The sequence below is a fragment of the Chiloscyllium punctatum genome, chromosome 25 (genome assembly GCF_047496795.1).
Source record: "Chiloscyllium punctatum isolate Juve2018m chromosome 25, sChiPun1.3, whole genome shotgun sequence".
In the NCBI taxonomy this organism is placed as follows: Eukaryota; Metazoa; Chordata; class Chondrichthyes; order Orectolobiformes; family Hemiscylliidae; genus Chiloscyllium; species Chiloscyllium punctatum.
The window spans coordinates 67,022,876-67,046,007 of NC_092763.1; the positions used below are offsets into that span (position 1 = coordinate 67,022,876).

The following is a 23,132-nucleotide window of genomic DNA, read 5'->3' on the forward strand; positions in this document are numbered from 1 at the left end:
GGGAGAAAAATCAGATGAATTTCTAAAAACGTGTAGAATCTTTAGACTTCAATGTTAGAGACAAAAATTAAAAGAACAATGTTGCTTTTTCACTTATACAAATTATTTACAAAGATTTAGCTTACTTTAGACCATAAGGTATAGGAGCAGAATTTCAACCATTTAGCCCATTAGATCTGCTCCACTATTCGATCATGGCTGATATGTTTCTCAACCTGTCTACATTCTCCCACCTTCTCCCGTAACCCTTGATCCATTTACTAATCCAGAACCTATCTTTCTTAGTACACTCAATGATTTGGCCTCCATGGCCTTCTGTGGCAATGAGCTCCACAGAGTCACCACCCTCTGGCTGAAGAAATTGACTCGCATCTCAGTTCTAAAAGGGTTGTCACTTCACTCTGAGGCTCTGCCCTCAGGTCCTGGTCTCTCCTACTATTGGAAACATCTCCTCCATGTCCACTCTGTCCACCCCTCTCAATATTTCGTACGTTTCAATCAGACTCCCCGTCATCCTTCTAATCTCTATCAATTACAGACCCAGAGTCCTCATATGGCACCAGAGACAAATGTGAGGTCAGTGTTAATTAAATCCACCTCCTTAACTTAACCCAGGTTCCCTTCCCATTTCCTGGTCAGTGTCCAGGATTTGAAATCTTTTCTGTCACTCGCCAGTTCTGCATCTCAAGTGAAAGGCAAAAAAGAATATATTATTTAGCTGTGCCGTTTGTTTTATAACGGTCATTTCTTCGCAATTACTATTTCTTTTAAATTGTTGATTTATTGTTTTGATTTATTTTGCTCATCAAGTTGCTTCTGTTTACTTCATACCTTAACTATATTTCTGTGATTCACATTTCATGTTGGGAAAGCTGCCAAACCAGATCTGAGGCAGCTGTTGCTGGGTTCACAAGAAGTCGGATTGCTTTTTGGAAGGCTGGCAAAAGTTTTTTTTCCCAATTGAAACAAGAAGTATTGGAAATTCTCAGCACATCTGGCAGTATCTGTGCAGAGGAAAACAGCAGTCCATGACCCTTTGTCACAGTAACTGCAGATCATGGCCCTTAAGTATTGAACCTGTTTCTCTCTTCTTTGATGTTTCCTGACCTGCTGAATGTTTCCAGAACTTTCTGTTTTTGTTTCAAATTTTTAGCGTCTGTGGTATTTTGGTCACTTACATAGTTGATGTTGAGTATATGCATGTATGGATGACTTTAATTTAAAAGGAGAATATTCATCATTCAATGTAAAATGTAATATTTCTGGATGTTGAGAAGGGAAGACTTCAAAGGGCAATTGCTGCATCTCCTACGCTCACATGAATCGGCGCTCTCAGAAACTTGTCGGACTCTTTGAGGAATGGAAAATGGTGTCATGGAATGAACATGCCCTTTAGAGTCCTGAAAGGGAAGAGGAAGCAAAAGTGTATTTGGTAGTGGTATGGTACTTGGGGCTATGATGTTGTGGCCATAGCGGAGATGTGGGTTTCACAAAGGGCAGGAATGGTTGCTAGATGTTCCAGGGTTTAGAACATTTAAAAAGAACAAGGAGGGTGGAAAAAGGAGGGGATGTAGCATTGCTAATCAGAGAGTGCATCGTAGCAACAGAAACGAAGTTGTTGAGGAGGGTTTGTCTCCTGAGTCAGTATGGGTGGAAGTTAGGAACACCAAGGGAGCAGCCACCATATTGGGGGTTTTCTACAGACCCCCTAAAAGCAGTAGAGAGATTGAAGAACTCATAGGCTTGCAGAATTTGGAAAAATTGAGATGTAGCAGGATTATTGTTATGGATGATTTCAACTTTCCCAATATCGACTGGAACCTCCTCAGTGTAGATGGTTTGGATGGAGCCCATTTTGTCAAGTGTGTTCAGGAGGGTCTGCTTACTCAGTATGTAGTCAGACCGATGAGGGGAGAGGCCATTTTGGATTTGGTGCTCAGCAATGAGCTAGGAAAGGTGTCAGATCTCACGGTGGGTGAACCCTTTGGTGGCAGTGACCACAACTGCCTCACATTTACCATAGAGGTAAAAACAATGACTGCAGATGCTGGAAAGCAAATACTGGATTAGTGGTGCTGGAAGAGCACAGCAGTTCAGGCAGCATCCAACGAGCAGCGAAATCCACATTTACCATAGCCTTGGAGAGAGAAAGGAGCAGTTACTAAGGGAAGATATTTAATTCGGAAAAGGAATTATGATGCTATCAGACAGGAGTTGGGAAGTACAGACTGGGAGCAATTGTTCCACAGAAAGGGCACAGCAGACATGTGGAGACTGTTTAAGGAGCAGTTGCTGCAAGTGATGCACAAATTTGTTCCTCTGGGACAGGCAAGAAAGGGCAAGATTAAGGAACCTTGGATGACGAGAACAGAGGAGCTTCGCAACAAGAGGAAGAAGGTAGAGGAAGCAAGGATCTAGCACAGCTTTAAAGAATTACAGGCTTGCTGGAAAGGAGCTCAGAAATGGATTGAGGAGAGCCAGGAGGGGGCACAAAAAAGGCTTGGCAAGAAGTATTAGGGAGAACCAAAGGCATTTTACTCATATGTGAGGAATAAGAGAATGATCAGGGAGAAGGGAGGGCTGATCAGGGATAGCATAGGGAGCATGTGCGTGGAGTCTGAGCAGATAGGGGAAGCCCTAAATGAGTTTTTTGCTTTGATTTTCACTAAGGAAAGGACCTTGTTGTGAATGAGAACTTTGAAGAGCTGGGATACAGGCTTGAACACATCACGAATGATGAAGTTGATGTACTGGAAATTTTGGCAAACATTAAGATTGATAAGTCCCCAGGGCCAGACCAGATTTATCCTAGGCTGCTCCAGGAAACGAGAAAGGAGGTTGCTAAGCCGCTGGCAAAGATCTTTGCTTCCTCAATCTCCACGGGAGTCGTACCAGAGGATTGGAAGGAGTTGAATGTCGTTCCTCTTTTCAAGAAAGGGAAGAGGGAAATCCCTGGCAATTACAGACCAGTCAGTCTTATGTCTGTGGTCAGCAAAGTTTTGGAAAGAATTCTGAGGGATAGGATTTATGACTAATTGGAAAAGCATAGTGTGATTAAAGGCAGTTAGCATGGCTTTGTGAGGGGCAGGTCATGCCTCACAAATCTTTTTGAGATCTTTGAGGAGGTGACAAGATAGCTCAATGAAGATCGAGCAGTGGATGTGGTGTATGTGGACTTCAGCAAGGCATTCGATAAGGTTCGCCATGGTAGGCTCATTCAGAAAGTCAGGAATTATGGGATACAGGGAGATTTGGCTATCTGGATTCAGAATTGGCTGGCTGAAGAAGGCAAAGAGTGGTTGTAGATGGAAAGTATTCTGCCTTGAGGTCAGTGTTGAGTGGGGTCCCGCAGGGCTCTGTTTCTGGGCCTCTGCTCTTTGTAGCTTTTATAAATGACTTGTTTGAGGAGGTTGAGGGGTGTGTTAGCAAATTTGCAGATGACACAAAGGTTGGAGGTGCCGTTGATAGTATCGAGGGCTATTGCAGGCTGCAGCGTGACATAGACAGGATGCAGAGCTGGGCTGAGAAATGGCAGATGGAATTAAACCTGGATAAATGCGAAGTGATGCATTTTGGAAGGTCGAACTCAAATGCTGAATGCAGGATTAAAGACAGGATTCTTGGCACTGTAGAAGAACAGAGGGATATTGGTGTTCAAGTGCATAGATCCCTCAAAGTTGCCAACCAAGTGGATAGGGCTGTTAAGAAAGCATATGGCATTTTGGCTTTCATTAACAAGGGGATTGAGTTTAAGAGCTGTGAGGTTTTGCTACAGCTCTAGACATTTCTTGTGAGACCACACTTGGAATATTGTGTCCAGTTCTGGTCACCCTACTACAGGAAAGATACAGAGGCTTTGGAGAGGGTACAAAGAAGGTTTACCAGGATGCTGTCTAGATTGGAGGGCTTACCTTAGGAAGAGAGGTTGACTAAGCTTGGACTTTTCTCTCTGGAGAGGAGGAAGGGAGGTGACCTGATTGAGGTATACAAGGTAATGAGAGGCATGGATAGAGTCAATAGCCAGAGACTTTTCCCCAGGACAGGATTGACGGGCACGAAGGGTCATAGCCTTAAGGTATTAGGAGAAAGGTTCCGAGGGGGGCGTCAGAGGAAGTTTCTTTATGCAGAGAGTTGTGAATGCATGGAATGCGTTGCCAGCGGTGGTAGTGGAAGTAGTGTCATTAGGGACATTTAAGCTACTGCTGGACATGCAAATGGACAGCAGTGAATTGAGGGGTGCGTAGGTTATTTTATTTTACATTGGGATTAATTCTCGGCACAACATTGTGGACCAAAAGGCCTGTTCTGTGCTGTACGTTTCTATGTTCTATGTATCATACTGGAAATGATGCATATGGTGGAGTATGATCCATGGAACCTAGGACAGTGGGGACTGGTGAGGATGGGGGAGCCCTATCATATTTGAGGGAGGATTGGAAAATGATGAGTGAGGAAATACATGAAAGTACAAGAACAAAGAGCTGGGGATGCTGGAGGTCTGAAACAAGCGAGAAAACAGAAATGGTTAAGCAACTCAGCAAGTCTGGTAGCATCTGTGGAAAGAATGCAGAGTTAATGTTACGAGTCCAGAGACCCTTTTTCAGAAAAGACCCAACTGTTCTGAAGAAGGGTCTCTGAGCTTGAAACATTAACTCTGTTTTCTCCTCGCAGGTGCTACCAGTACTGTACATGGTGGAATTAAGCCTGTGGGAGGGAAATCTTGGTTGAGGTCAAAGAAAGACAAATCAGAAGCACTGGTATAGAAATTTGGATTGTCTAAAAGGATGAAACAGAAAAGAGAAACAGGGAGAATGGAGTGGAGTTACTGGAAATTATTGTGAAGTGGTCTAGTTAAGATTGCAATGGGAGTCCATGAGTTTGTCGTGAATATTGGTTGTTAGCCTATCCCCTATTATTGAGACAGAGAAGTTAAGGGAAGGGAAGAGTCAGAGATGGACTAAAAAAGAAGACTGATGGATAACATTTTAAAATTCATTTTGGAAGAAGGAATAGACACCAATAGTCACTAAGGTAATAAAAAAGAGCATTTTGAGGGGGTTTGTCTGTAAGATTGGAACAAGCAGCATTCCATATATGCCATAAAAGAAGCCCAGTATAGATAAGATAATGCAGGCAGCTACAGCAGTATCCTTCATTCACAGAAAGTAAAAGGGGTTGAAGAAAAAGGTTTTTTATTCATGTTTGTGGGCATCATTGCCTACCCCAACTGCCCTGGAGAAGATGGTGTTGAGCTACCTTCTTGAACTGCTGTAGTCCATGTGCTGTAGATAGATCACAATGCGATTAGAGAAAGAGTTCCAGGATTCTGCCACAGAGACACTGAAATTTGACATGAGAAGAGCTCATTCAACTGGATGAGGGTACTGGAAGATTACAGAGTGGCAGTATCTTGTTTTTAAGAGCCAAGTTTCTGGCAGAGTGTAATATAGAACACACGGGAATTGTTAGCATGCAATCCATAGCCAGACGTTTTGTGTATTAGCCTGGTCAGAATGGTGATTGAGGATGATTTATTAGCAGATGTACTGTCAAAATTGTAGAGGTGAGCTGCCAAAACTGCTTTACAACCACAGTCATGGGTAAGTCAACTATTTCAGAAAGTGAAGATGGACTTCATGAAATGGAAATTAAAAGATTGCAACTGGAATTGAACCAAGAGAGGAAGGATGACTTGTACAACATGAAAGCAAGTTAGAAAAAGAAAATTAACCAAAAAACATAGGCTGTTCATAAATGCACTGAGATCATAAACCACAAAATCATAAAAATGGATTGAAGGAAAGCAAGTAAAGTGATTGTCTGAAAGAAAGAAACAAAAGCTTCTGGCAAGTTATGAACTTAAACCACAAGTTGTGAGATCAGAAGGACTTCATAAACTAGTTGGTCGGCTCAATTCATAGATATGAACTGAAGAAGAAAACAATTCCATTGTTGTTTTGTCAAGTGTGCCTATTCTCAAAGATTGGATTGTTTTCCAGTTCTACGTAAAAAGGACTAAAAATAGTTTATTTTAGCAAAATACAACTTTTCAAAAGGTGGGAAGCAGTGTAATTTATTCATATGTTATGAACATTCCCATTGCATTATGATGCTATTAAAAAGTGATCTATCCATTTTGGTGTGAATTCCTCTTTCCCTGATTCTGCTGATTTATGACTGAAACCTGAAACATTATAACCCTGATTCAGCATTCTACACACGAAACAATCAAGATTCCAAATCAGAACACTGCCTCACAAATTTAACCTTCATGCATTATTTTGCTGTTTGCAGCTATAGCAATTAATACATCATCAGGCCTAAGTCTCTCTCTGTCCAATTTCTAATATTAATCTGTATTGAATGAGGGTTCTCCTGCTTTCTCTTGGAAGACAGTGGGAGAAAGCAGGAGAAATAGGTCTCATGAAGCAAATGCAAGTCCCCTATGTAGGTAGATTGCAAAGCAATTGAGAGATGGCAAAGCAGAGGAAGGAATTACATAGAGAAAGAGTGTATCACTAATACTATTGCTTTCATGTTTCATTAAAGGATATAGTATTGGCTTATTTTCACAGCCCTGCTAATGATAGTCATGCTTTCAATGTCTCTCTACAGCATTATAAGGTTGGGGAATGTTGGACTCTGCACATGGTACTCAAACTGTGCATGGCATAGCTCACCAGCACAAACCGTGGTTTTTAATGATTGAAAACAGCTGACAAGATTCTAACAATTGTAAAAGCTAAAAGTAGCCTACAGTATTGAAACTTTGCACCAGAGGTGCTACTTTATTCAATGTTAAACATCTCCAAATAAACTTTTTACAAGCAGCTACTCTACAGCATTTCATCAATCCAGTACAAATCCAGTTCAAAAAAAAAGTACAAATAGAAGGAATAAATATTCGCAGCATATTCTCAACTTCTGTCCCTGAACTAAATATGACCTTATATGCGCCATGGCTATAGCTAAAACCTGTGGAAGTTTCATCTGCTGACCTGCAGCAATCCAGATTGCATTTGAATTTCTGCGGTCAGGGATATGCCATAAGATATTATGGACATCTGTGTGAATGATGGTGGAGCTGGAATATTCAATGGTTGGGAATTTGAGTGGGGGGTGCAGTGGGGAATGGGTCAGGCTGAACTGGGCTACGCAAGATTTGGAGGAGCCGGTATTGGACTGGGGTGGACAAAGTTAAAAGTCACGCAATACCAGGTTATAGCCCAACAGGTTTATTTGGAAGCACTAGCTTTCAAAGCGCTGCTTCTTCATCAGGTGGTTGTGAAGCAGGACCATAAAACACAGAATTGGGAGCAAAAGAATTTATAGCATAACGGCTATGCATTCAACTAATTTAAAATAATCAAATTCAACATAATTCGGGGTCTCTTGTGGCGCAGTGGTAGCGCCCCTACCTGTTAGGGCAGGAGGCTTGTGTTCAAGTGTGTAATAGGTTGATTAGAAAACATCTTTAATGAAATTACAGCAGTCAGCCTCTAGGGGACACTGTAATAAAAAGAAAAGCTCAGTAAAATTCCAAAGGAAATTTACTAAATTCTAAACATTTTGGAGATGATGAAATAGCCCAGATCCTATGGTGCCCACCAACTGCAGAAGGTGGGAAGCATTCTGGCAAACACATCATGCTCTCTCTCTAAGGATCATGTAATGTATTCTATGTTGGTGTCAGATGATAAACTTTAAAGATATGTGTCTCCCTCACTTAACCAGTGACAATGCAATCAGTTAAGCTACAAACTGCAGATACTCACATTCTTCTTAAGTGCAAACAGTGGCCAGTTAGGAAACAGTTAAGGCATTTATATGGCGCCTTTTCGATTATCTTCAAAGCATATCATCTTCATTCATATTTAGCTCGGACAACAGACAAAAAGATGAAGAAAGTAGCTACTGAGATCATTCTTGTCCTCATCTAGTGCTTGCTGATTGCATCCCAGAATTATCTCTTGGACTTGTTACCTGTTATCAGAGAATTGTCTCTTCTATATTCCAACAATTTCCCCTTCTGACTGTGCTAGAGAGAGGTTCCACAAGAGGAACTTCCTCTGCTACCTTATTCCTTCTTTAAGGAGATGCCACGATGAGTGCAAGCAAGTTACCTGGCCATGGGAAGCATTGTCGTTGAGCCAACCATGTCTTCAGTGAACGCACTTTCCTGCAGGAGACATTGGGTATGCAATAGGAATGAAGCTGAAAATGTGTTGCTGGAAGAAGGGCTTATGCCCGAAACATCGATTCTCCTGCTCCTTGGATGCTGCCTGACCTGCTGCGCTTTTCCAGCAACACATTTTCAGCTCTGATCTCCAGCATCTGCAGTCCTCACTTTCTCCTATGCAATAGGAATGACAGTACTGGCTGCTTTTCTCCATTCCACAGAGAATGGGCCTGCCACCACATGGACTGAACTGAACTAAGTCAGCAAAAACCTCCAGGGCTCCTGGGAATAGGTTGCATAGTTTATAGCATGGACCCAGAGGCTTAACAGCTTGGCTACCAATGTACCCTGTCCATTGGACAAGGGGAAGAAAAGGTAGCAGGCAGATGAAATAACAGGAAATAGATGCAAAAGACAACAGACATGGCCCCATTATAAATGGGCACACAGAGGAAACAAATGAATGAAATGAGGCATTTCTGCATTCCTCAGACTCATTTCAGAAAATGGCACAAGGGTATCTCCTCACAGAATAGTTTTGAGTTCAACAACAGCTCTTTCAGCATAGATTTGGGACGGCACAGTGGCTCAGTGGTTAGCACTGCTGCCTCACAGCACCAGGGACCTGGGTTCAATTTCCGCCTCGGGCAACTGTTTGTGTGGAGTTTGCATATTCTGCCCGTGTCTGCGTGGGTTTCCTCGGGGTGCTCTGATTTCTCCCCACAGTCCAAAGATGTGCAGTTTAGGTGAATTGGCCATGCTAAATTTCCCGTAGTGTTTGGTATAAGGGAATGGATCTGGGTGGGTTGCTCTTTGGAGGGTCAGTGTGGACCTGTTGGGCCAAAGGGCCTGTTTCCACACTGTAGGGAATCTAATCAATAATGACAGAATTCTTGCATTAGCACTCTTGGCCTTGCAAAGGGGAAATAATGAAGGAAGATCTGCTCAGTCTAGAACCCTTAAAGGGTTATGCCCAAAACCAAAGTAAGAGAGATATTGGGATCTCATTCACGGCACTATGGTCATTACTATGATTACCCAAAACTTTAGAATTGCTTTTCTGTGCATGTGCAGCCAATTATTTCAGCTGACCACGAAAGGCTGCAGTAAATGTCTACATGTGCTGCTGATGAGGGGCTAGGGATAAGTGGTTAGGGATGGAGGAAATAGATTTGAGAGAGAGATGAGGATGAGAGAAGGATGGAAAAGAGAGAGCTGGGGATGAGGAATTTAGGGACAAGGGGTTGGGGAGGCAGAAATGGGAATGGGGCTGGGGCTGATGAAGTGGTATTTTCTCCTCACTAACGGTATCTGCCAATGAGTCTCCATGGCTGTGGACCCTTTGCCAGACTTGCTTCGTCTTCACTACAACGGCATCTCCATCTGCTGCTTTACTGGGGAAGTGGCCCTGACAGAGGCCACACCCAGGCATTGGGGTTTGCTGCTGCACCTGTACCCCAAAACTCCCTCCTCCCTTCCCCCCATTTGTCAACTCCCAACTCCCCCCTCTGCTGCCTGTCAACTCCCAGCTCCATTCCCCCACCCCCTCACTCCCATAGCCCTTTGCTGCCTGCTGCTGACACCTGGTTGTTGGTTATCTCCACTTCCTCCACTTCCCACAACCCCACACCCTCTTGGGCTGTAAATTTTCTTTGTTCTTTGTTCTAAAACCATGACTTGATTGGGAGCACGCTTGGAGGAGTCTGCGCAGTGATATTGACAGGTTCAACAAATGAGCAAACACTTGCCTAATGCAATGTAATGTGGGGAAATATGAGGCTGTGCACTTTGACAGGAAGAATGGAGGAGCTGAGTATTATTCAAATGGAGAAAGACTGCAGAAAACTACAGAACAGAAGGATTTGGGAATCCTTGTGCATGAATCAGAAAAAGCTAGCATCCAAATTCAAGAGGCAATAGGGATGTCAAATGAAATGTTGGCCTTCATTTCAAAGAGATTGAAGCATAAGTATCAGGAGATTTTGCTAAAACTACGCAAGGCAGTAATCAGACTATGGTCGGAATACATGAACAGTTTTGGGTGCTTGAACCTGAGAAAATTACTGACATTGCCCACAGTCTAGAGAAAATTCACCACACTCATCCTGAGTCTTATGAGGTAAGGTTAGGTAGGTTGGGCCTGTTCTTATTGAAGAATAAGAGACAACCTTTTTGAAACATAGATGATTCTTAAGGACTTACCGAGTAGATGCAGAAAGAGATTATTTCCTTTGTGCGAGAGTCTAGGACCAGAGACCGTAAGGGGGTCACAAATTTAAGATAAATAAGAAGGAATTTCCACTCTCAGAAGATAGTGAATCTGTGGACAAAAACAGAAATTGCTGGAAAAACTTTGGCATTATCTGTGAAGGGAAATCAGAGTTAATGTTTCAGGTCCAGTGACCCTTGCATGCGTCACTGGATCTGAAATGTTAACTCTGATTTCTCTTCACAGATGCTGCCAGACCTGCTGAGCTTTCCCAGCAACTTCAGTTTTTGTTTCTGATTTACTGCATCCGTAGCTCTTTAGGTTTTATGTAGTGAAGCTGTGGAATTCTTTTCCACAAAAGGACGTCGAGGCTGGGTTGTTAAGGCTGAGACAGATTTTTTGATCAGTCGGGGAATAAAGGGTAATGGGTAAAGGCAAGAAAGTGGAGTTGATGTTTTTATCAGATCAACCATGATCTAATTGAATGTTAGAGCAGACTCAATGGGCTGAATGGCCCACTTCTGCTCTTACGTCTTTTGGTCTTTTAGGTAACTCCAGTAATTAGATTAATGAGGGAGTGCGATGTGTTTGATCCAGTCACATTAAAAGAAGTTGGTTTCAAGTCAAGATTGAGTGTGGTTTGGAAGGGAACTTGCAGTTTGTTGAATTCCCATCCATCGACTAATTTGTCATTGTAGATTATAGAAGTTATGGTTTGGAAGGTGCTGTCAAAGGAACCCTGGTGGGTTATTACAGTGAATCCTGTGAATAGTACAGATGGCTGTCACTGCAGCAGTGGTGCAGGGAATGAATGGCTAAGGTGGCTATTAAATCAAGTTAGCTGATTTGTCCTGAGCTGAGTCTCTTGAGCATTGCTGCAGGTAAGTGGAGAATATTTCATAAAACTCCTGACCAGTGCTGTGTAGACGATGGGCAGGGTTTGAGAGTCAGAAGGCGAACACTTACCACAGAATTCCAAGCCTCTGATCTGGTCTCGCAGACACGCTGTGTATATGGCTGGTCCAGCTCAATTTCTGGTCAATGGCAACCCCCAAGATGATGACAGGGATGCAGCGATGCTAATGCTATTAAATTCTGAGAGGAAATACTGAAATTTTCTCAACATAAAGGATCCAATGCATAAGTATTTGCATAAGTGCTGTTAGCTCAGTATCTTTTTCACTGTGTGAATGGGGTCTAACTAGCTTTGGCCTTAAATACTGTTTTTTGAGTCCAACATGCTATCCTCAAAACTCTCCATTGAGAGCATTGTACATGTACAGATTTTCCTACACACTGATAAAGCTTCTGCCTACTTATAAATGTCTCCACATAATTAGGGTCCCTACAGCTATATTGCATCATATGTATCATCACTGTTACACATGTGCTGACACTTAATTCCTTTATATTGTCCTGGCCAATACTTATCCCTAAAACAACATTACAAAAAACAGTTCTCAGATTGTTATCCTATGCTGTTCGCAGGAGTGTGCTGTAAGTTATTGGCTGCTGTATTCTCATTGGCTTTGGGGTGGCTGTAAAAGTCATTGTGTCCATGCAAGTCCTTCGTTTCCCCAAGGGTTGGCGACTGATATGCTTCCAATGTTGTCTGATTGTGTTTCACATTTCCAGCATCCACAGCTTACAGCTATTTAGTGTCTTTGAGTGTTGGGTGAGGAACGGGATCAAGCTCAGCCGTGACTGAATCTCGTTCGGTCATTCACTGTCTAAATGCAGCAAGGGATTAGAGATGGTGGAAGAAGCGCTGGAGGATGCCTTTGAGAATTTTGTAAACATAGAGCTAGAGTCATATTGTTTTTACCAATGATGGATCTGTACCTGTGCAGATGAAGCTTGGCAACCCGCCATAGATTAGGTCTTCATTGTCTGGTAGAATAAATGGACACCGGGCCTGGACTTCCAGGCAGTATTGCTTACAAGGAATCCTGCGAGGACACAGCAGCTGTGTGGCTTTGAAATATTCCGAGCACAGCCACGCTTTGTAGACTGCCTAAAGAAACAAGGGAGGGGAGATTTGGGTTGGGGTTAGAGGTTAGAGAAAGAAAGAAAAAAGACACATTTTTAAATATTCTGGCATCTGGACAAATCAATACATTTCAGTTAAAAGTATTTGTAGTGGATAAACAAGGTCGATCCATTAAACTATCAATAAGTCCGATGCAGGATTCACCCAGGTCCGTATTTTCCCGTTGTCTCCAAATTCTGATCCAATTTCACTATCTGGCATTACATCTAAGCCCAGTAAAGTATTCCAGTTCCTCCAGCACAGTTGTGACCTGACAGACTCACTTGTTTTCTAAGCTGACATTTTAGTGGTTTCCAAAAATAAGTTTCCAAATGTTTTTGATAATCATTTCCAGTAAGAGTAATTGATTGGCATTGGATCACAAACCTGAAACGCAATGTGATAAATAAAATGTTTATTTTTTTGTGTTGATGGAATAATCCATCTTATTAAAGCATCTTATGCTCTTATTTTAGATTTTCTGAGCCATGACCTAGAGAGAGAGGTTCTTCCTATTCCCACAGGGCAGCCCTGACATTAAGGAGAGTCCAGTGGCATGCACTTGCTCTAACTTTACTTTTTTTTCCCCCTTTTGTTCTCTCTCGCTTCTTTGTGGAGACATTAATCATTTTACATTTTCAGTGCCTCCCATCAGTTCCCAGTGACTGGACCTCATCCACCATAATCCAGATATTACGGAAGACAATTTCTAACTCCAGTGTAAATCTGGTGGACAGCTGGCAGGGAGCATAATAGCATGAATCTATCAGTACCAATGGAACCAGTCTCAAGGTTGAAGTGAAGCCAGAACAATGCATTGAAAACAGATGGGGAAGCCAAAGTATGCTGGGTGGATGGACAAAAGGAAATGCGGCAAGACAAAATCTTGACCCTGTAAACATCATTTAGAAAACGTATGTGTGCCATTTCTGGAGTAGATCCTGTGAGACCCTTGGAAACTGCTCATGAGATTGCCTTAGATCAAGTACCAATGGGGCTCTTCTCATATCATTGAACAGTTGTATAAATGTCCTGAACTGGGACACGTATAGAAGCAAGGTTGTTCTAGGTTGAATCGCTACTCATCCAGTGCGTGAAGACTCAAACTTTGAACTAGGCAGTCCATGGGTGGAAGATTTTTATTGTCTGCCCATTGCCTGATCTGTCAGTGGGACTGGGCAGCAGGCAAACCAAAATCTCCCATTGTATGTTTTATGCGTCTGACCTTCGCAGAGTTTATGTGATTTTTGAATGAGCATTCCCGTTATAATGGTTAGCACATTGTATATATCCTGCATTGTTTATTGCTTTACCAGATGTATTTGAGGACATGGATCTTACAATATGTACTTCAAACCTAATGAGCATGGCAAGATGTAAAAGCAGGATTAAGACTGGATAAGTATCACATGGTACCATCACTCCCTTCATGAAGATCACAAGGGGTCTGTTTGCTGCTTCTAAAAATGTTTGCTGGGGCAGACTGGATAATTGTGTGAATTCAATTTGCAAACAGTTCACTAAACACTCAGTTTTTATCTCCAGCTTTCTTTCATCAATACAAGATAATAGACACAGATTAAACAAGTACATTTTGGATGGGCTGTCTTCATATAGAGTGCCTTTGCTGGCAGCTAAAGAGTCCAATCCTTGAGATGCAAGTCCTGCCCTAAGTGTCATTATGGGATATTGTTTTCAGCTTTCGTGACTGATATCAAGTAACTTCAACCATTGGCCATCTTGGTGGTGTATACCATACTACAGGAGGTGGTTGTCAACTGTTTCTATTGACAGCTAGTGACCCTCTGCTGATATATCTGGCAACCATCTTCTTTCCCACAAATACTGGAGGTAACAAAGCCAAATCTGATTGTTGAGTGAGGACCTTGGGGCTCTGCCTTTGGGAAGGTGCACCTGGAATGTGCTGCAGACAGAAAGAATGGAAATTGTTTAAAACTTCTTTTCTTGATAGTTGCAAGTAACCCACATTGCGCAACCATGCAAGAAGGGATTGAGAAGGTAGACTATATAGGTTTAATCTTAAGCATCAGCCGAATGATATTCCATGTATGTTTCATGACTTGGCCAATGGTAATAGCTGCTTTCCCTATTTATGTGTCAATTTCTGCATCAAGGGACTGAACTTGTTGAAGCAGTGTTTGTCAACCAGTCGGGCAGGGCACTAAATAGTGTGGTCAGTAGAGGATATCCAAGATGGTCCTATGACCAAGATTATCTCAATGTTTACTGCCAATCATCAGTAGCTTTCTGATTTCATGGGAACTAACCTGTTTCTGGATCGAGTGAGGTTTCTTGAGAGAGCTTTTCTAGGAACAGTAAGTGGCTCCAATTTAATAGAATCAGCACAGAGGGAGACAATTTTGTCTGTGCTGGCTCTCTGCAAGAGTAACTTAGCCCAACTAGGCAAACTCAACCAATTTTTTCCCACACAACGCTTGAACAGATTTTTTTCAGATAAATTTCAATTGAAACTGCTTCTACCAGACTCTTCAACATTGATTCCATTTCCTAACGGCTCACTGAGTGAATTTGTTTTCCTCATGTCACTATTTCGCCTTTCGTCATTGACTTTAAATTGGTGTCTTCTGGTTCTTGACCCTTCCACCATTGGGAACAATCTCTCTCTATCAACTTTGTCGAGATCTCTCATGATTTTAATCACCTCAATCAAATCTCCTTATAATTCTCTCTTCTCTCAACTTTATCGATTTGTTCACATAACCAAACTTCCTTCTCTCCAGCCCCATTTTTTCCTGCATCCTTTCTAAAATGGCATTGCTTTTTGATGTATGCATTCATTGAATTACATGTAATATATGACAAAAGCACTGAAGTATAAATTAATTTGTCAAGTACCATCCTCAGTTAAATAGCAGGCATGCAATGGTGATCACAACTGCATGAAAATATTTACGTACCTCCAGCCAATAACTAAAACAGTGCAGCTGCTGTTTTCATCTAATCATTAACCTGCTTCAATTACCAGAATAAAGTAGACAACCTTCTGGTTCTTCAGACTGAAGTGAACAATGTGTATCATTTGGGATTTTACAGCAGAAAACATCACTTTGTTATTCACACCTATTTTGTTGCTGAAATTCATGAGCAGTTTGAAAGTTTTCCTTAAACAGTTTAGAAAATCATGCTGTGCTTGCCAATGCCCCAGTCAATAGGTCAACAATAATAATATTGTAGCATCACTTCAGTGTATGATTGAACTGCTGGGGGAGACCATAATTAGAATGGGTTTGCTGCTATCTACAGTCGCAGCCAGATTTCACAATAAAGAGGCCACAACTGTTAGCTTAGAGCCCAAGAGAGTTGGTTCAAGAAGAAATGGAGGAGAAAGATAACCAAGGTGTTGGTACTGTTCAGTTGAAGATTTTCCCTGACATGAGAAGCAGAAATACCAGTACAATAATGTGTTCGGATATGTGCAGTCCAGATTAGATTACTTACAGTGTGGAAACAGGCCCTTCGGCCCAACAAGTCCACACCGCCGCGCCGAAGCACAACACACCCATACCCCTACATCTACCCCTTACCTAATGCTACTGACAATTTAGCATGGCCAATTCACCTGCCCTGCACATCTTTGGACTGTGGGAGGAAACCGGAGCACCCGGAGGAAACCCACGCAGACACGGGGAGAATGTGCAAACTCCACACAGTCAGTCGCCTGAGGCGGGAATTGAACCCGGGTCTCTGGCACTGTGAGGCAGCAGTGCTAACCACTGTGCCACCGTGCCGCCCACAAATGATCCTCTCCATCAGTCCATTGCTTCAGACCTTTGAGTATAGGAGTTGGGACATCATGTTGAGGCTGTATAAGAAGTTGATGAAGCTTCCTCTGGAGTACTGTGTGCAGTCCTGCTCATCTTGTTATATGAAGGGTTCAGAAAAGATTTACCAGCACATTGCTGGGAATGGAGGGTTTGAGTTATAAAAATAGGCTGAGACTTTTGTCACTGGAGAACAGGAAGTTGAAGGGTAACCTTATAGGGGTTCATAAAATTATGAGAAGTATAGATAAAGTGAATAGCAAGGGTCTTTTCCCCAGGGTGAAAGAGTTCAAAACTATGGGGCATATCTTTAAGGTGAGAGGAGAAGTTTTTGAAAGGACATGAGGGGCAATATTCTGACACAGAGTGTTTCATGTGTGGAATGAATTGCCAGAGGAAGTCATAGATGTGGGTACAGTTACAACATTTAAAAGACATTTGGATAAGAAGATGAATAAGAAAGGTTTGGAGGAATATAGGCCAAACAGAGGCAATTGGGACTGGTTTAGTTTGGAAAATGGTTGGTGTGGACTAGTTGGACCGAAGAGTCTGTTTCCATGATGTATCACTCTATCTGACTTTGCTGAAGGGCCTTTTATAAGATTCTGTTTTACTTGGGAGAAAGAAAAGTATTTAATGCAAGATTTGTGTGTTTGTCAAATTTGTCACAAGAGACCTGTACATTATCGGCCACTAGCTTAAATGAAATAGCAGAGAGTAGACTGTGGTTTTGAGGCTTGGATTTAAGAGGCTATGCTGCAGTTAGCCCACAGGCATCAGTGACCAGGGGCAACATAGAAAAATAATAAACACGGATAGCTCGTGCATTACCTAAGTGCTTTCACTAGCCTAAGGATGGAAGGTCAAATAGTCATCACATTGTGCCAGTTTGTGTTCCAGAGATTGAAAGATTTAGTCTTAATGAAATTTTATTTTAAGGTAGATGATTTATTTCAGGATGAAGGCCCAGTGAGACTTAACTGATTTAATGGAATCAATCCTGGGGATCAGGTGCAGAACCAGGGCTTCATAATGGCAGTATTTTGCACAGCTAGAAAGAGACCAAGGACCCACATTTATATAGCCCCTTCTATGATCTAAGTCTATCCTCAACTTTTTTGCAATCAATGGAGTACATTGGCATATAGTTACTTGTAAAATAGGAAACACAGCAATTGACTGTACAGATCAAGCTCCATGAAGATAAATAAGTTAATGATCAAAAAAGTCTTTTTTAGTTAGTTTGGAAATTAAACGTTTGTATATTCTAGGGAGTAGTATTGAATGAGGGAAGAGGCTAGGCAGATCCTTGAAAAATATTAGGTTATTTTAATGAGTCCAAAAATGGAAGCTAAACCAAGCCATTTCACTAAATTAAAAATCATTTCACTTGGATTATATTGATTTTTGACCCTTAATTGCCTTCTGTGAAGTAGATTTACACTGTCTAACTTGGATTACGGTAAGGCAGCAGTGTAAGGGGAAGCTGGGGCATAGAATAAAGAAGCTGAATGTCGGGAGATATCAGCTACATTTGAGCAGTAAACTCAGGAAATCCTTCATTTCAATGAATTCACTTGAAGTTTGAATGCCCAAAACCAGCATTCCTCATGCACTGGTGCAGCCATCATTATGAACCTGTACTATTCACCCATTAGGAGAAACTTCAAAATGACAAGCACCAAGTCTCATTAATAAACTAAAGTGCAATCGTGAGAAATTTAATGATGAAAACAGGTGTTTCATGTGGTGTGCCCTTTGGTGACAATGTGTGTTGATTCTTATCTGAAAGATTGTGCTACCATCGTAGGAGAAGGAAAGCTGTGGCTTTCTCTGAAGATTTTCAGCGATGGGTATGGCTGGGTGCATTCCTGGTAGGAAACCTATGGCCATCTCCCACTCTGTTTGCTTTAGCTTCTGCATATTTCTGACCATTGACTTCCCTGGAGATATGGAAGGAGTCAATCTGCACGCTGGGTTAGATGGTAAACTCTACACTCGATCAAGGTGACAGCCATATGATTAGATTAGATTAGATTACTTACAGTGTGGAAACAGGCCCTTCGGCCCAACAAGTCCACACCGCCCCGCCGAAGCGCAACCCACCCATACCCCTACATTTACCCCTTACCTAACACTACGGGCAATTTAGCATGGCCAATTCACCTGACCTTCACATCTTTGGACTGTGGGAGGAAACCGGAGCACCCGGAGGAAACCCACGCAGACACGGGGAGAACGTGCAAACTTCACACAGTCAGTCGCCTGAGGCGGGAATTGAACCCGGGTCTCTAGCGCTGTGAGGCAGCAGTGCTAACCACTGTGCCACCGTGCCGCCCACATATCTATCCTCTATGCTAATAGTGCTGTGTGAGTTATCCACAGGCTCTAGATTGTCTCTCCCATCCTTGTGACCTGCTCTCCCACAACTCCTGGCCTCAGCACAGGCCCAGTTGTAGTGGCTTCCTGGCCTGGCATGGAGTCCTCTCAGTCCGGCATGGCATCCTTTTGGCCTGGCATGGCGATCTCCCAGCAGCCATGCGTGGTAGTCTCTCAGCCTGGCATGGCGAACTCCCCGCAGCCCAACGTGGTGGTCTCTTGGCAAGGCGTGGCCTTGGTGTGGATGTAATGTCTCGAGGTGATACCAGAGTGATCTCCTGACCTGATGAATTCTGAGGCAAAGCCAGGCATGGTCTGGAGACATGGCGTTCCAATTTGTAATTTATTCCTAAAATCTGCAATGCTGGACTTGTTTGCCTCCCTATTTTTCCAAGAACTGTAACTGAGAAAGCTGTACCTAGGGACCTTTATACCTAAGATGGCACCATACGCAGTGACTTGCACACTTTAAACTGTGAGATAGTGAGGATTGCAGATGCTGGAGAAGTCAGTGTCAGCAAAGCATGGTGCTGGAAAAAGCACAGCAGGTCAGGCAGCATCTGAGGAGCAAGAGAGTAGATGTTTCGGGCTTAACCTTCCATCAGGACTGTAGAGGGGGAAGGGGCTTAAAGATAAATAGGGGTGGGAGATAGGCTAGGGGAAAGGTAGGTGGGATGGTGATAGGTGGGCGAAAGTAGGGTGGAGCAGATAGATGGGAAAGAAGATGGACAGATAAGTCAATCAAGAGGGCAGGTCCAAGTAGGAGGCTTGGATCTGGGATGGGAAAAGTGGTGAAGAGATTTGGAAATTGGTGAATTCAATGTTGAGTCCATGTGATTGTTGGTCTCTAAGGCAGAAGATGAGGTGTTCTCCCTCCAGTTTGCAGGTAGCCTTGTTTAGGTGGTGGAGGAGACGCAGAATGAACATGTCATTGGGAGGAGTGGGATCAGGGTGTTGAAATGGATGGCCACAGGAAGGTAGGGTTAGTTGTTGCTTACGGACCAGAGATGTTCCCTGAACCGTTCCGTGAGAGACCGAGAGAAAACTCACCTCGTCCACCAGAATCTTGTTCATTGACTCACTGTTGGTATGGCAGGATAATTTTCTGATCAAGAGGTTGATTTTCTAACAAGTGAACTTTGCCAAGACTTCATTCCCTGAGCAGTACTGTTCTCACTCCTTCCCCAGTCTCCTGAAAATCAAGGAGAGTGGGCCAGATGATAGGCTCTTCTGTCCAAGGAGGGATTTTGAATTAAAGGGACTGTAGTCTGTCTTTCAAGGTCTCACCACCACTTGGAGTTTTGAGGTTGCAGTAACTACTGGCATGGAGACGTGCCTGCTTTAATCCTTCCCAAGGTGAATATGCCAGCTTTTATCAGTGCCACCACTGACTGGTACAAATTTGTCAAGGAGACCACTTACTTTCATGGGAAGGACCCCACACAGATTCATGGACTTCTTGCTCCAGAGTTTTTGAAGCAGAAACTATTTCCTGTATTGTGGCAGCTCTAGGATTTCAGTCCAAACAGCACTTTCCCCATAAATATGGTGATTCATCGTAAAGCAAACATCATTAACCTGCGAGAGATTTCTCTTTACCATAAGGACATCTGTCCTACATGTGACTCCAGACTCACAGCAATGTGGTTGACTCTTAAATGCCCAGTATTAGATGCCAGTCGCACCAATAAAACATGTGAAGAGCTGCAGAACCCATCTTCACCTGGCATGGAAGATTGTGCCCAATGTATGCAAAAGGCACAATTTTGCTTACAGGCAGTCCAAACTATAAATTGAATCAGCCTACACAGCATCTAGTTTCTTATCTTCTTTCACCTTCGTCCATCAGTCATTTCATTCTCAACCTGTGCTTGTTCACAAATGTTCATGTGATCCATCATTGCCTCAGTTCGAAAATCTTCACTGTTCAAATCCCTGCATGAACTTGCTCTTCTCCATCTCTGTAAAATCCTGTGGACGTAGAATCTTGCTGAAGTTCTGTATTCCTCACATTAAAGTCTGTAATGCACTAAACCAGTTAATTTGCCTCCGTTGTTGGTGACAGTGCTTTCAGCACCCCCATGCCCCAAGTCCTGGAAACCCCTTTCCAAATCCTTCAGCTTCCCCAGCTCTCTCCTGGTGGTGTTTAAAACTGAAAATGCAAGCAAAATACTGCAGCTGCTGCGAATCTGCAAAGAGTTCGAAACACTCAGCAACATCTGCAGAGTCTTCACCCGATTTGATTTGGCAATACAATCTTCCACAACAGCGCTTCTTCCTTTTGCATTGACCAAGATTTCTCCCGGGGTCCTAACGGTGCAGTGGCAGCAAAGATTTGAGTTCGGGTCTCACCGGCTCCAAACATGTTTCCTAACTTGTCAGAACCAGTTGGTTAAAAATAACCAAAACTGGCCTCAATATTCTGCCACTGCCGTTTTCAGTAGAGAAGTTGAAGAATTCCCTCCACTGTGGTTGTTGGGCCTTTAACTATATCAGACCATTTCCTGCATGTTTTCTCTCATGTCTTGCCCTCCCTCCCAGAACCATGAACAGGTTTCTCTTGTCTCTTGTTTTTACCTTCCACCCCACCAGTGTCTGCTTTAAAAGGAGCATCTTCCACCATTCCCATCTCCTCTTTCCCCTCCCATCAGTTTTCTGAACAGGCCATTCCATTCATAACAGCCTGGTCTACTCCTCAATAACTGAAGGCACCTTTGCCCCTTCCCATAGACCATCCCATGCAATAGCAGGAGGCATAACATCTGTCCTTTTACTTCCTCCTTCGTCCAAAGCTCCAAACAGTCTTAATTGCACTTCTTTCACTTTAATTCACTATTTGTTTCTGACGATGATGTCTCCTCTACATTAGGGAAACTAGACACTAACTTGGTAATCACTTTTCAGAATGTATCTGCAGAGTCTGCAAGCATATTGCACCTCCAGTCTCTTGCCATTTTAATTCATCACCTAGCTCCCCAGTAGGTTTCTGTCCCTGGTCAGTACAACATACCTAAACCTAATCCTATTGTAATGTTCCAGTGAAACCCAACATAAATTTAGTAGGAGGAGCGACTTCCACTAGACTCAACATTGAGCTCAACAACCTCAGGACATGAACTTTATCCTTCATTTTCATTCTGATTTTTGACCATGTTCTTGTCTGAATCATACTGTTCATTATTCTGTCTTTCACATTTACTCTGGACACTTGCGCTTTGTCTCATTGCAACTATCATTCTCATTCCCTCAGGTTCTATTATTTTACTATTCCACAGATGCGAGTGTTGCTGACTAAAGCAACATTTATTGGTCATCTACAATTGCCACTGAGAAGGTGGTTTTCAGCAGCCTTCTTGAACTGCTGCAGTCTATGTTCCATAACAATCTTTGTCATTTAACCTCACCTCCTCATCTCCAGACATTTCCATTTGCCATTTCTTTATCTTCCCCCATTGAATGGGATAAAGCCCCTCATGTTTATCCCTTCCTTCAGTTCTGAAAAAGATTCATATTCAAGTTGATGTGCTAACTTTGCTTTGCTCTCCACAGATGCTGCTACCTCAGTAGTTTCCGCGTGTTATGTCTGGTTCCGGTGCTACTGTAGAATGATAGAATCGCTACAGTATGGAAGCAGGCCATTCAGCCCATTGAGTTCATCCCAACTCTCCAAAGAGCATCCCACCCAGACCTACCCCCCCACCTGCATATCCAATCCCTGGAGTTCTGCATTTCCATGGCTAATTCACCTAACCTACACATCTTTGGATTGTGGGAAGCTATCAGTCCACCTGGAGGAAACCTGTGCAGACATGGGAAGAGTATGCAAATTCCACACAACTGTTGCCCGAGGCTGGAATCAAACCCTGTTCCCTAGCACTGTGAGGCGGTTATGCTAACCACTGAGCCACAGTGCTGCCCTACAATGTTTCCTACTTTGTCTCATTGTCAATTATTGCCTGTTAAACATCCTTTAAGGTGCACTGGACTGGACTGGTTTACTGAGTTAAACATAATAGCAATGGAACATAAGACCAAGCAAGTGAAAAATAAAAACATTGAGAGTAACTTGCTATACTGTGAACTGTTCCTTTGGGATTGCTGCTTTTAAAGTGAATTTTAATCCCCCCAGAAATGGATAGGTTAAGGTTAGGTGCAAACTTCAAACATCTCAAACCCAACCACAAGCCATTGACAATCCACCGACATCTAGCTTTAATGTAAGTGGGACATAGATCTGATCATAAACACATGCCCCAAAAGAAAGTTGGCCGATTAACCTTTAAAAGGTTAGCCAGCAACCACAGCTTTAATCCACTTCACAGGATGAACATTGACTGGATTTCCCAAGCCTCTGGAAGTCAGCAGCTGAAGAGAGAGTGTAAGTAGTGGAGGTAATGTCACCAGGCGAGTAATCCAGAAAGCCTGAGCTAATACTCTGGGGGAATGAGTTCAAATCCCACATTGTAGCTGGACGATATTCAATAAAATTTGGGAAAGTAAAGCTACTCTTGAAATGGTAATCATGAAGCCATC

The 23,132-nt window shown here is 42.8% G+C and overlaps 1 protein-coding gene across 2 annotated transcripts in view; it reads right to left on the reverse strand.

The window, feature by feature from the left end:
* Positions 1 to 23,132, reverse strand: part of nalf2 (NALCN channel auxiliary factor 2) — a 434,493-nt gene that overhangs the window by 38,665 nt on the left and 372,696 nt on the right. For both annotated transcript variants that reach the window (XM_072595467.1, XM_072595468.1), the window contains exon 3: positions 12,231 to 12,402. In XM_072595467.1, the coding sequence (XP_072451568.1) occupies positions 12,231 to 12,402 (172 nt within the window). The remainder of the gene's footprint in view (positions 1 to 12,230; positions 12,403 to 23,132) is intronic.